This window comes from Juglans microcarpa x Juglans regia, chromosome 2D (assembly GCF_004785595.1).
Source record: "Juglans microcarpa x Juglans regia isolate MS1-56 chromosome 2D, Jm3101_v1.0, whole genome shotgun sequence".
Lineage (NCBI taxonomy): Eukaryota > Viridiplantae > Streptophyta > Magnoliopsida > Fagales > Juglandaceae > Juglans > Juglans microcarpa x Juglans regia.
In genome coordinates this window covers 34486245-34499727 of record NC_054596.1, presented here as the reverse complement: position 1 = coordinate 34499727, position 13483 = coordinate 34486245, and the positions used below count along the sequence as shown (strand labels likewise).

Sequence of the window (13483 nt, the reverse complement as noted above, 5' to 3'; positions counted from 1 at the left end):
GTCTGGAAAAGATGTCTCTTACTCTCACCTGAGAGTGTTTGGGTGCAAAGCCTTTGCACACGTATCCAAGGAGCTGAGACAGAAGCTCGATGTCAAGTCAACTCCATGTATCTTTGTTGGATATGGAGATGAAGAATTCGGATACAAATTATGGGATCCAGTGACAAAGAGAATTGTCAGAAGTAGGGACGTTGTGTTCCATGAAAACCAGCATATAGGAACTAAAGCTTCCTCGATGTCAGTAGAGCTTAGTTCCTATACACATCCTGCACCATTACAGTTCGCCACAGATAATGAGGATATGCAGGATCGAGATCCAGAAGCAGAAGAAGAAGCTCAGGGTGTTGAGCAGGGGGAGCAAGAACCCTCTCCACCAGCAGCTGGTGTACCACCACAAGGGTTAGATGGTGATGAACCTCCTTTGGTTGATGAAGCTCAACCAAGACGATCGGCAAGAGGCCGCCTATTGATTCCGTCGATGAGATATCCGGAATCAGACTATATTCTGCTTACTGATGAGGGGGAGCCGGAGAGCTTCCAGGAAGTTCAAACTCATGCTGATAGAAGCCTATGGGTGCAGGCAATGCAAGAAGAGATGAGTTCTTTGCAGAAAAATCAGACCTATGAGTTGGTGAAACTTCCTGAAGGAAAGAAAGCCCTAAAGAGCAAATGGGTGTTCAAGCTGAAGAAAAATGGCCAAGGAAAGCTGATAAAGCACAAGGCCAGATTGGTTGTCAAAGGATTCCAACAGAAGAAGGGAATCGACTTTGACGAGATATTTTCCCCGGTGGTGAAAATGATGTCAATCCGAGTCATACTCGGATTGGTAGCCAGCTTGAATTTGGAACTCGAACAGATGGATGTGAAGACAGCCTTTCTCTATGGAGATTTGGAGGAGGAAATCTATATGGAGCAACCAGAAGAGTTTGAAGCTCCAGAGAAAGATCACTTAGTCTGCAAGCTAAAGAAGAGTCTCTATGGCCTCAAGCAAGCGCCGAGGCAATGGTACAAGAAGTTCGACTCATTCATGATGAGCCATGGTTACAAGAGACTTGTTGCAGATCAGTGTGTCTATGTTCGAAGGTTCCAGGATGCCAAGTTTGTCATACTCCTTCTTTATGTTGATGATATGTTAATCGTTGGTGAGGATAGGTCCAAGATTAACAAACTAAAGAAGGAACTATCCAAGTCCTTTGACATGAAGGACTTAGGCCCAGCACAGCAACTTTTGGGCATGAAGATTGTTCGTGATAGGAATGTCAAAAGGGTGTGGCTATCACAACAAAAATATGTTGAACGGGTCATCAGACGTTTCAACATGGGAGATGCTAAGCCAGTCAATACTCCACTTGCTAACCACTTCAAGTTGAGCAAGAGCTCGTGTCCTTCTTCAAAGAAAGAGATTGAAGAAATGAAAGTAATTCCCTACTCTTCAGCAGTAGGAAGCCTGATGTATGCAATGGTTTGTACCAGACCAGATATTGCTCATGCTGTAGGCATAGTGAGCAGATTCCTTTCAAATCCAGGAAATGATCATTGGGAAGCAGTCAAGTGGATTTCAGGTACCTAAAAGGTACATCAAAGATGTGCTTGTGTTTTGGGGGAGCTAAACCAGTTTTGGAAGGCTATACAGATTCAGATATGGCAGGAGATCTGGATAGCAGGAAATCTACTTCAGGATTTCTCTTCACTTTTGCAGGAGGAGCTGTCTCTTGGCAGTCTAAATTGCAGAAGTGTGTTGCTTTATCTACAACTGAGGCAGAGTACATTGCCGCAGCGGAAGCTGGAAAAGAGATGTTGTGGATGAAGCGTTTCCTCCAAGAACTAGGGGTTAGTCAAGAAGACTACAAGGTACATTGTGATAGTCAAAGTGCTCTAGATTTGAGCAAGAATTCAATGTACCACTCCCGCACCAAGCATATTGATATCCGCTATCATTGGATACGCGAAGCGATGGAACAACAACTATTGAAGCTTGTGAAGATCCATACGAAAGAGAATCCAGCGGACATGCTAACGAAGGTGGTTACAAGTGAGAAGCTTGAGCTATGTAGAGACATAGCTGGAATGGATGGCATCTAGGTAAATGGGCATGGAGGGGGAGAATTGTTGAAGTCCATGCCCTGAGCAGTCATTGTTGACTGCTCAGCACTCATCTCCCCAATGCTCAACGCCCCAACGTCCAGCAAATGAATGCAAAATTAAATGCATTCATACACAATCGTCGCCTATAAATTGAAGCTCCATGCGAGAGCCTCAATTAACACCCAAGGAAGAGAAGAGAAAAGAGAGAGAGCCTGGAGAGCTCAGAGAGAAAAAAAAGAGAGTTGAGTTGAGTGGAGTGTAATCCTCCTCCTCTGTAATATTTTCTTGTGTACCACTATTTAATAGTGAAGCTCTTTTCTGTGGATGTAGGCAGTTGCCGAACCACGTTAAATTCTTGGTGTCACTGAGTGAGTACAGTGTACTTTTTTATTACCGTTTTTATCCCTTCCGCTGTGCTGATTTCCCCAACATAATTAATTATAAGTCTTGGTATGTATGACTTCTAAATATTGCTAGCTAGTGCTGTCTGATCATCGGTATGCATGGTGGCCGCTTGGTACTGGCGATATCATAACTAAATATATATTATTCCTCCCGATCCTTCACGTCCCTAGCTAGCTGTGAAAATGGCGTTCATTCATGAGTACCACAGATTAACTCAGATCCCCGGCCGACAGATATTCAGAAAACAACCAATCAAATCTGTAAAAATGACAATATAATGCAGGTTGGGGGTTTTCATAATCTTTCCCAAGCTAAGAGTCACCGTTCCGGGGGACATTAATGCAAGTACGCAAAAAAGAAACAGTAACCCCTAGCTCGTCCACTAAACGACAGATATTCAGGTACAAATTACAGGTCGGATTTAAATTAAAGGACGGTGCTATGTCCGTTAGGCATAATTAATAGTGTTTTTTTTTTCTACGTATATTTTTAAATATTTTTTTAAAAAATAAAAAATAAAAATATTATTAAAAATACTTTCTGCAAAAAATAATTAAAAATAAAAAATTTCAACGACAACGAGCGGTAAGAATATCATTTCCCTAAATTAAATCACCGACACGAAAGTTCAATAGACAGCAGAACCAATGTAGTAAAACTATGGGGTTCACGTACGTACGTAGAAAAAGATTAATATAATTGCATGCAAATATATATTGGAGAAAAGATCAGAGTGCATGCGCCAAAGGCGTTGATGATCATTTTGATATATAGTACTTTTGATACTCCCATAGATTTATTTTGATTGATTGATGGATTGATTGATCGATTGATAATGTTTTTTTTTTTTTTTTTAATTATTGAGCACTCGAAAAATATGACCACCTAGCTAATTAATGGACACCGGATCATCAATGGTGTGCTAAATATGTTTCTAGATCAAGGCAGCTGCATGCGCGCAGTGTTTAAAAAACACGTCTCATGACAAGTATTTTAACATGCATGAGTATCAGATGTTCTTCGTTTTCTTTGAGGTTTTAGGGTTTTAATTAACCATAATTAATTTATATATAGTACATTGTTTAATTTTCGATGGTGTTTCAAAAATATAAACACAAATAAATAAATAAATAAAAGCTTTAGATGGATGGATGATATTAATTAATGTAAGAGTGGTGCTACTGATCTGCCGCCTACTCTGTGTGCCATCTAGTGCCGATTACACTTTTTATTTTATTTTTTTACTTTTTATGTCAAATATTTTTTAAATATGTTTAAATAATTTTAAAAAATACAAAATATATATAAATATACTAATATAGTCACTTTCTTAACCATTAAAAAAAAATTTAAATATATGAGCGGTCAAAATGAAAAGACAAATTCACATAATAGCATTATTCTTAATGTAAAATACATTAACGAGTTTGAACGATCTCAGCCTTGAGCTTGAACAACATATAAATAGAATGGCAAAGGTCCAAGGTGAAGAGGTAGATATAGCGGCCTGGCAGCATTAAATATTAGCTAGCTGCAGTACTACATGCAGTACTGTATGGTGGTCTTGATGGAATTAAGGCTTCGTTTGTTTTTAAAAAATATCTTATTTTATTTCATCTCATCATTATAATTTTTTTAAATTTATATATAAAATAAAATAAATAATTTAATTTTTTTAAATCTTAAAATAAAAATAATATTAAAAAATATATTCTAACAATATTTTATTTAACTTTTTAACTTTAATCTCAACTTATCTTATCTCATTTTTAAAAATAAACTAGCTCTAAAAGAGTTGATATATAATTTTGAGGATGATAATGATTGAATGAATCACAATTGCATGTAGATAATAGATAGATAGATAGATATCCACAGTACTGTTGGATCAAATCTCTCTGCAGGTACCCCATTGTACAGACAGAATCAAAGCACGAGAGAAGTAAGCTGAGAAAGATGACCAAATTACACACAGGTGGGGTCGTTCTGTCAGACTCCGTAGATTATAATAATTTCGGGGATCCTGCTGAATGCTCATTCCGTCTGATTCTGCACCTTCCCTTGTCGGAGTTTTTCGACAAGTAGCTAGCATGCAAGCCTCCTCCAAACATTACCTCATGAAACACCCAAATCATCAATATCAGATGTGCGCCCGTGTATTAAGCACACAGAATATTGGAGGTGTATATATATATATATATATATATATATATATATATATATTTAGGCATGCATGCATTAATACTTATGAATAGTACTGCTCACTATAATATTTTATGATATAGTTTGGAATTAAACGAAAAACCCAATTAATCATGATCAAAAGATCAGGATATGATCGAGATGCATTATGAAATTAATTAATTTGCTTCCTTTTTCTTTGCGCAGAGAGAGAGAGAGAGAGAGAGAGAGAGAGGCAACAGTGGTTTAAGGCGCATGCAGTACTTATATTTTTTGTCTTTTCTCTTTAACATGTTGAATGTTTTGTTTTTGAGAGCTACAAAAGGAAGGATTTCCGCTTTAAAATCTCAAATTGGTGGGGGCGAGTCTTTGTACTTTATCATTTCACCCCCATACTCGATTGATCATAGGGAGAGACGACGACGTTCATGCACATGTACGAATATATATTGGACGGATATGATTGCACTAACGTGAGAAAGAAATCAAAATTGATCATATAGGTTTCGGTACTAGTACTGGTGTGATTGTCTTTGTTTTGGACCACGTGATCTTGTGGGCTGGCAGGCTTCGATGATTCGATCCCCGTAAAGATTTTCAGTATCTTAGAAATAGTCCCCCACTCCGATATTCCTCTCTTTTCCCATCTCCAAGCTACTTTGTGCCCATCTTCTTCTTCACAAGCATCTCTCTCTCTCTCTCTCTCTCTCTCTCTCTCTCTCTGTGCATGCATGCTGAAGATGTACTTCCAGGATGACACATAAAAACTCAATATGCAATATCATTTCACCTATATAAAAACAAAAAAACTTACTAGGAAAATCTTTTGAATTCCCCGCGGGATCAATGTCTAGTAGTACTCCAAACCTTAGTACGTACAACGTACGTAGTTGGAGTTGATCCTATATATCTGTTGGACAATCAAATCTTTTTTATCATATTTTCGGATGAGATGTAGTTGTCATCATATGGAAATGCCACTGTACCATACATAATAATAGAACCTTATAATTTCAAAGGTTACCATCATATGGGAGATCATCGATCGATGCCACTGAGTAGTACTTTTGTCTTTTCAAATCTTTCCATTATTCTAGAACTAAATTACACTAATATTATTGAATCTTGAAGCATGCATGGCTCATGTCTATACCCTTTGCTCTGTTTTTTTCCCATTTATATATTCCAAGAAAATATATATAGCACAACCAACTTTATATATATTATAACCCTTGGTTAGGTTGTCCATCATGCACCTAACTATCACAATTAATTTAGACCTGTGGTACTAAGGCATGCTAATCAGTTTTATTTATTTATTTTTTCATGAAATCTTTTGAACTCAACATATTAAATAATGAATAATTAAACTATGCATCCCTATAACCACAGATCGATAATTTTATTAGCGATGTGAGAATAAAGTATCGTGATTTTTTTTTCAAAGTTACGTATAGATTAGGCATGCATGGGGCACACATGCATGGATGATGACAATCTTCTCCAAGTTGTGGGAATTATATATATATATATCTATATATATATCTATATAGTAGTACTTCATGCATTTATAATAGAAAATAGAAGCATGCATGCATGCATGCATGCTGCATGATGGAGGAGGAATATTTAAGGGTCAGCTAATTGCTCGCTATACGATAGCAACTCTTACCAGCTGTGAGATCTTTAGGTCAAAGATCATCTTTGAATTGGGCGTAGGTTAATCTCTTTAATTAGTCTAATTTCAATTCCCAATCATCAAAATATAATTCTTTGCTCGATCCGGATACTGGCGGCCTGATAATATCTTTGTGTACGTGGCCGGAGTAGTAGTACTACTGTTCCAACAACATATTTGCAGGAGAACATGAATATGAGACATATATATTTGATGATCAGAATGGTACGGCCGACTACCTTATTATTCTTCTAAAATATATGTATATATACAAATATTCTGAACCATATTGTAATAAATATTATTAACGTAGATTAGAAGGGCCATGCATGCATGACTTCATCATGATGATGCAAGTTACTTGCTGATCATCACTACATTCTCGCTTGTGTGCATGGCCTTATGACATTGTTTTCTTGCTATATTTTTCTAAATGCATGCAAAGTGCGCGCGCAAAATTCATAATATTATTTTGTTTATCTTTGTTTGTGTGTGTGTATGTGTGATCAAAAAATTATACACATAGTATTTCTTATCTTTGCGTTTGGATAGTGAGGTATTCTGTAAATAGTAGTGAAAAAGTTTTGATAGAATATTAAAAAATAGTAAATAATATGTGAAAAGTAATATAAAATAATGAATAGTAATGAGGTATTTTGAAATTACCAGTACTCAAACTAGGCCTTAGTTACTAATAATCCGGTAAAAGTTGATAATTAATTGAAACCAGATCAGTCGACGTTCATGTACTCATGTCCCACAATAGTAAAAATTCGAAATACTTTCCTTTCTTTTGTATTTTTTAGTTTTTCAAGAAAACATCTTAATTACTCCATTGAAAAATTCAAGTGAATTAGTGATCATCAGACAACAAGGGGTGGCTGTAATTATCATTCGAATCCTAAATTGACTTCCACCGATTACCATGTTGTCTTAGATAAGCACAAACAAGATCCCACAATGAAGAAAAATCTGGTTTGATGTCTACTAAATTAACCACCCCCTGATCTCCCCCTTCCCGCAAAAAAAAAAAAAATTCATTAATTTTTGCTCCATCACTAGAGACTCATGAATCTCTCAAATTAAGGTTGATGAAGACAACGCTTTGATTCACAAGATCGAATTTTCCAGAATCGAAAAAGAAAATCTCAAAGATCCTTTTGATGATTGCCCAATTTTGACCTCCCAAGTACTTTTCCTCCTGGAATTGGAGACTGCCATGTATTTTCTAATGTAAAAAACGACAATTTGGTACAATATTATAAAATATATAACATTAATATATATCATGAATATATTTACCATGCAAGTGACCAAAATTGACCAGTCTTGACCCCGATGAGATCATGATCCAACGGTCCATATACTTATCGTACGTTCTGCTCCTTGGGAGGTCCACAAGAATGAATTAAATAATAGACTTCTCGTGTGGGTGGCCATCGAATCTTCATGGTCATGATGACTGCAGACTCAAAATCAACACCCACGAAAAACGTAATAAAAACGTAAAATTAATTTTGATGCCACGATGGTGGGAAGAGTAATGTTACATACAGTCGTGGAGTGCATAAGTATCATATAATTGCTTTTAAAAATAATGAGATTTACTATTAAAAATTTAATTTTATTTTTCATATGAGTTCTATATTTTTTTTTTTTTTAAATAATTGTGCGATATTGTTTATATACTCAAGATTGCAACTATCATTTCTCTACGTGTAATTCGCGATCCATGTTGGGCATGGAAAGCAATATATATATATATATATATATATTGATATGAATCCAATGTCTTTGTCCTTGCGTATCTTTGAATAAACATACAAGTCCTGCCACGATGTCGTTTCCTATGCAAACGCCAGCAAAGATTTTCTTCCCTGGCCTGCGGTCTGAATATATTAATTTTCATATCCTAGGTCTCATGCAACCTTTTCCCCTATAAATACCACCCATCTTTGCCTCTCCTTCCACCACTACCACAAAGAACCTCTGAATTCCCTTCTTCTTCACTCTTTTCTTGATCTCTTTCTCTTCCAAACAAAAAACCAAATGGCTGAACAATTTTCAGCTGCAACATATTTCATGGTCATACTCTTTATATATGTAAGCCATTTGATGTCCACCTTAGGAAAGCCAAAGTCGTGGATAAACTTTCTCCCACCCAACCTTCAAACCCTCCATCTTGCAAACAAACTTCGTGATGACCCTGTTGCCATTAAGTTAGCCTCTACCGATTTTGGCAATATTGTTCGAGAAATCCCAGCAGCAGTTCTCTATCCATCTTCCATCAATGATATTGAATGCTTAATCAAATTTGCGCACACTACTAGTTCTGCTCCATTCAATATAGCTGCTCGAGGCCAGGGCCATTCTGTCCGAGGACAAGCAATGGCTCGTAATGGGGTTGTGGTGGACATGACATCCTTAAAAAACCAGAAAAATGGGTATGGTATTAAGGTTTCCGGAAGCCCTTCCATGGGTTGGTTTGCCGATGTTGGGGGAGAGCAGCTCTGGGTAGATGTATTGCATGCCACACTCGAACATGGACTAACACCTGTGTCGTGGACTGACTATTTGTACCTAACGGTTGGGGGAACTCTCTCCAATGCAGGGATTAGCGGGCAGACATTTCGTTACGGTCCTCAGATCAGCAATGTCTACGAAATGGATGTCATTACTGGTATTCTTTCATAATTTATTCTCTCCATGTTTCCATTTTTTAAAGCAGGCCAGTTGCCGACGTTTTTTTCACTATATACTTGCTGTGTTAAACATAAATACCGTCATTTTCGAACATATTGATTGATTATTAATTAATATATGAGGAGGCTTTTCGTTGGGGACCCACCTTTGAAAAGTTTTCGGGCAGGAGTTCACACGCTTGTCTGAACAGAATTGACATTGTCTTTATTCATGTGTTTACTTTCTAGCTGGGTTTGCTTTAATTATTAATTCCTAATGTTAATATTGAACATAGTTGTTCATGTAAATATTTGCTAGCTGCATGCATGCGGTTATATATATATATATATATATATATATAGATTGATATAGAGACTAGAGTTTACTTATAGAGTTTTTGTGCTTGTTTGATATATATAGGGCTGGGAGATTTTGTGACTTGCTCCCGAGAAAAGAACATGGAGCTGTTTTTTGCGGTTCTTGGAGGTTTAGGGCAGTTTGGGATTATAGTCAGAGCAAGAATTGCCCTGGAGACAGCACCAAAGAGGGTATGTTCAGAGCACATGGACTTAATGTCCTGTCTGGTGTCCCTTTCCGATGTTCCTTAAATATTCACTAATATGTGGTTAATTATATATGTTACGACTGTGATGATGATGATAAAGACTAATATTTAAAAACTACCCATCAACTACCACATGCACAGGGAGTTTTGCACCACCAAAAAAACAATTAACTTGATTAAGCAAATAAAAAATAAATAAATATAAAAACAACAAAAAGCTCGAAGGCAATCTGATCATCAAGATCTTTATCACTTTTCAATAAAAGTGAGTTTTCATGTCTCAATGAAACGGCCATACGCTAACTGGCTATAGGGTTTTGTTCTTTTTCCCTAAAATCATAGCTTATGTGTGTTGTTATTAATGTCCGGGAATAATATCGATCGACCCTCCATATTAATGTTTAACTGTGAATAATTAGTACGCCGTATATATATATATATATATAGTCATGTAGTTTGTTGATTAATTGTGGTGAATTTGTTTGTACAGGTCAAGTGGGTACGAATGCTTTATAATGACTTCTCTGAATTCACAAGAGACCAAGAGCGTTTGATCTCAAATAATGGATTGAAGCAAAACAATGCACTCGATTATTTGGAAGGTTTACTCCTCCTAAACCAGGGTCCTCCGGATAATTGGAGATCGTCCTTTTTTCCATTATCCGATCACGCCAAGATCATTTCCTTAGTAACCAAATATGGCATCGTTTACTGCCTAGAAATAGCCAAGTTTTATGATGACCACACTCTTATTTCAATGGAAGAGGTAAATCGTAATGACCATCATCAAATCAATATATATTATATGATCTTATACCAAATAACATTAATTGAAGTTTCTGGATTCAAATCCACTAGAGTTTACAGCTTAGAGTGGAAGAGATCAGATAGACATATAAAGTGAATTCTACAATATTATTTATAATTCTGCCTAAGTACTAAATTTATCGGGCAGAATTAATTAATATTTGTCTATGATCTCTATCGATCTCTCCTAGTGCTCTAGAGTTCGGGTAGACAATCGAAATCCAAAGTTCATATATACATACATACATACATATATAAAACTTCTAATTAGCATACGACAATTAGTACTAATATGAGAAGTACTGTGTTTTTCCTAACAGGAACTCCAAGTATTATTTGAAGGATTGAACTTTATCCCGGGATATGCATTCGAGAAAGATGTCTCATATGTCGATTTTCTTAATAGAGTCCGAAGTGGAGAGCTAAAGCTTCAGTCACAAGGACTATGGGATGTTCCCCATCCGTGGTCAAATCTCTTTGTGCCAAAATCGCGCATCTCGGATTTCAATTCTGGCGTTTTCAAGGACATTGTTCTCAAACGTAATATTACCACAGGACCTGTCCTTGTTTATCCCATGAACAGAAGCAAGTAAGTATAGAATAGTACTGAATGGGACTCTTCATGCAAGCCCATATAACTATATTTAAAAAAAAAATTAAAATTACAATAATATCTTTTTTAAAATAATTTTTTTTCTCTTTTACTCTCATTTATCAATAAGACTGTACACGTAATCTCCTATTCCGGACTGTAAATAAAATTTCTCTTAATCTAATAATGTTTCTTTTTAAATTTGCAATATTACAGGTGGGATGATAGGATGTCAGCAGTTATACCTGAAGAAGATGTTTTCTACGCCATAGGGTTTTTGCATTCAAGTGGGTTTAATGACAGGGAAGCCCTGGATGCACAGAACAAAGACATACTGAAATTTTGTTATGATTCGGGCATTGAGGTTAAGCAGTATCTTCCCAATTACAAGACGATGGAAGAATGGAAAAACCTCCATTTTGGTACTATTAAGTGGAGGACTTTTGAAGACAGAAAAAATCAGTTTGATCCCAAAATGATATTATCACCAGGACAGAGAATTTTCACTAAAGTTAAGCTAGCAAAGATAATTTAATATATTAATCAACTAGATAGTAATTAGCTAGACTTGCAGTAGTACTAGCTAGTACTTGATCTTCGATATGATCTGGGTTTGTATTTATTTAGGGTTTTGTATCAATATTATTTATCTCATGTAATTTCGGAATTTAAAGCTAGCAGAAATTAAATAAAATACATTAAATATATATGTCTTGATTCTCCATCAATGAATACGTTAAACATATCATGCTCATCATGTTGATCTTGTCTTTTTTGGCTTGCAGCTAGCTTGTTTAATTATTTGTGTGACAATATATATATATTTTGATCGATATTCCTCCATGTGATTTGCGTTTCATGGGCCCGAAATCCAGTTGTACTAACTCTTGATCATTTAAGATTTTGTTGGTGGAAAACTTTTGTGGTCAAATTCATGTGTAGCGAGCCATTTTCTAACTTAGCATACACGCTTTCATTTTTAATGATGGGAATCCTATGATAACGTAATCTTCAAACAATATGGGGTTAAAATGGAATATAATAATACCCCCGGGGGATTTCTAGTAATTTTTTATACTTATATATATATGATAATTATATAATATTTTAGCTAGCCCGCAGCTCGCTAATATGTTTGAGCCAATCCCGTCATCTAATTATAGTTTATTCCGAATAATGAGATAAAGAACATGATCTGATCTAAATTAATTAGGGGAGCAATCAAACTACTGCATCAATCAATCTGTTTCGCGTTAGATATATATATATATAATATGTGACTGTCTATATATATATATATATATATATGTATATATACGTCTATATATAGAGTATTCCTACGTACTAGTGTACATGACTTAGTTAAAATATTATGATCAGACGATGATCAGCATATATATATATATATATATAACCTACTTTTACGTATTATTAATTCTTTCATATTTTACGGTTGAGTTTTGGATCATGAAGATGGTATATATTGGATTATTATATGAGATAATAGAATAGTGCGTAACGTGTCAATTTTGTCACAAACAAAAAGTGAGGATTGGAGACCTCTACAATCATTCAAGAATATTTAAATCTAAGTGCAAAACAACCAAGAAATTATAAAATGTATATGCAGAGAGGGAAAATTAGGACCCATCCCACATTCCTTCAAAACATTTTTTTATGAGTTTAGGAAAGTAAAAAGAAAAAGTGGAATCATTAACCATATATATATATATATATATATATATCTCACACAAGATTTACGTATATAGTTTGATAACGTGTATTCTTTTAAAACACATGATATATCTTAAATCTTGTTATTTTTAATTATATTTATTAATATAACATATTTTAAATAGTTTTATATATGACTTCGCGCTTATCACGAGACACATAATAAATATGATAAGCACAAAGAAGCTCGGCCAAAAGCCTTTGTGTATGTAATTTATTTTGGAGGAAGGAGACATAGCATATATATATAGACAACATAGAAATAAAAAAGAAGGTGGGTGAAGTTTTTTAAATACAAAAATTTTATGTGTAGTCAATTTTACGTATTTTTTGTGTATTTTACTAATGTGATTGGTTGCGTCACATTTTTTTATTAATATAAAATAACTATTTTAGCCAATTACATCAATAAAATGTGTAAGAAGTACGTAAAAATGACTGTAAAAATTACTTTTTAAAGTAAATATTCCAAGCTAGTGATCTACTCCAACCCCACGGGCGAGGAGCCTAAAAAAAGTATGATTGATAATGATTAAGCAGCACGAAAAACCCATGCTTTTCGGCCTCGAGACGGGCTAATCAAAGACAAGTTTGTTGCATACGTTTATATGCATAAAAGCATGCTCCCAACACTTGTTGCAGCTCGCGGGTAACAAGGAGACATCCAAAAGCAGGCTAAAACTCTCTCTCTCTCTCTCCATCCAGCCCCTAATCATATTTGACGTACGTCTCGTAGTGCTTATTAATATATATA

At 35.3% G+C, this 13483-nt stretch overlaps 1 protein-coding gene across 1 annotated transcript; it reads left to right on the top strand.

Annotated features, from left to right (window-relative positions):
- Positions 1 to 8346: 8346 nt before the first annotated feature.
- Positions 8347 to 11668, top strand: LOC121250475 (cytokinin dehydrogenase 3-like). Its single transcript, XM_041149605.1, has 5 exons — positions 8347 to 9029; positions 9452 to 9579; positions 10087 to 10362; positions 10724 to 10992; positions 11212 to 11668. Exons 1-5 carry the CDS (start codon positions 8399 to 8401, stop codon positions 11528 to 11530), a joined length of 1623 nt encoding a protein of 540 aa, XP_041005539.1. The 5' UTR covers positions 8347 to 8398; the 3' UTR covers positions 11531 to 11668.
- The last annotated feature ends 1815 nt before the right edge of the window (positions 11669 to 13483 follow it).

Excerpts from the sequence above, each read along its gene's own strand:
- LOC121250475 (XM_041149605.1), top strand. The coding sequence starts at position 8,399 with ATGGCTGAACAATTTTCAGCTGCAACATATTTCATGGTCATACTCTTT. Across the intron at positions 9,030-9,451 it reads CGAAATGGATGTCATTACTG|GGCTGGGAGATTTTGTGACT; the intron begins GTATTCTTTCAT and ends TGATATATATAG. Across the intron at positions 10,993-11,211 it reads TATCCCATGAACAGAAGCAA|GTGGGATGATAGGATGTCAG; the intron begins GTAAGTATAGAA and ends GCAATATTACAG.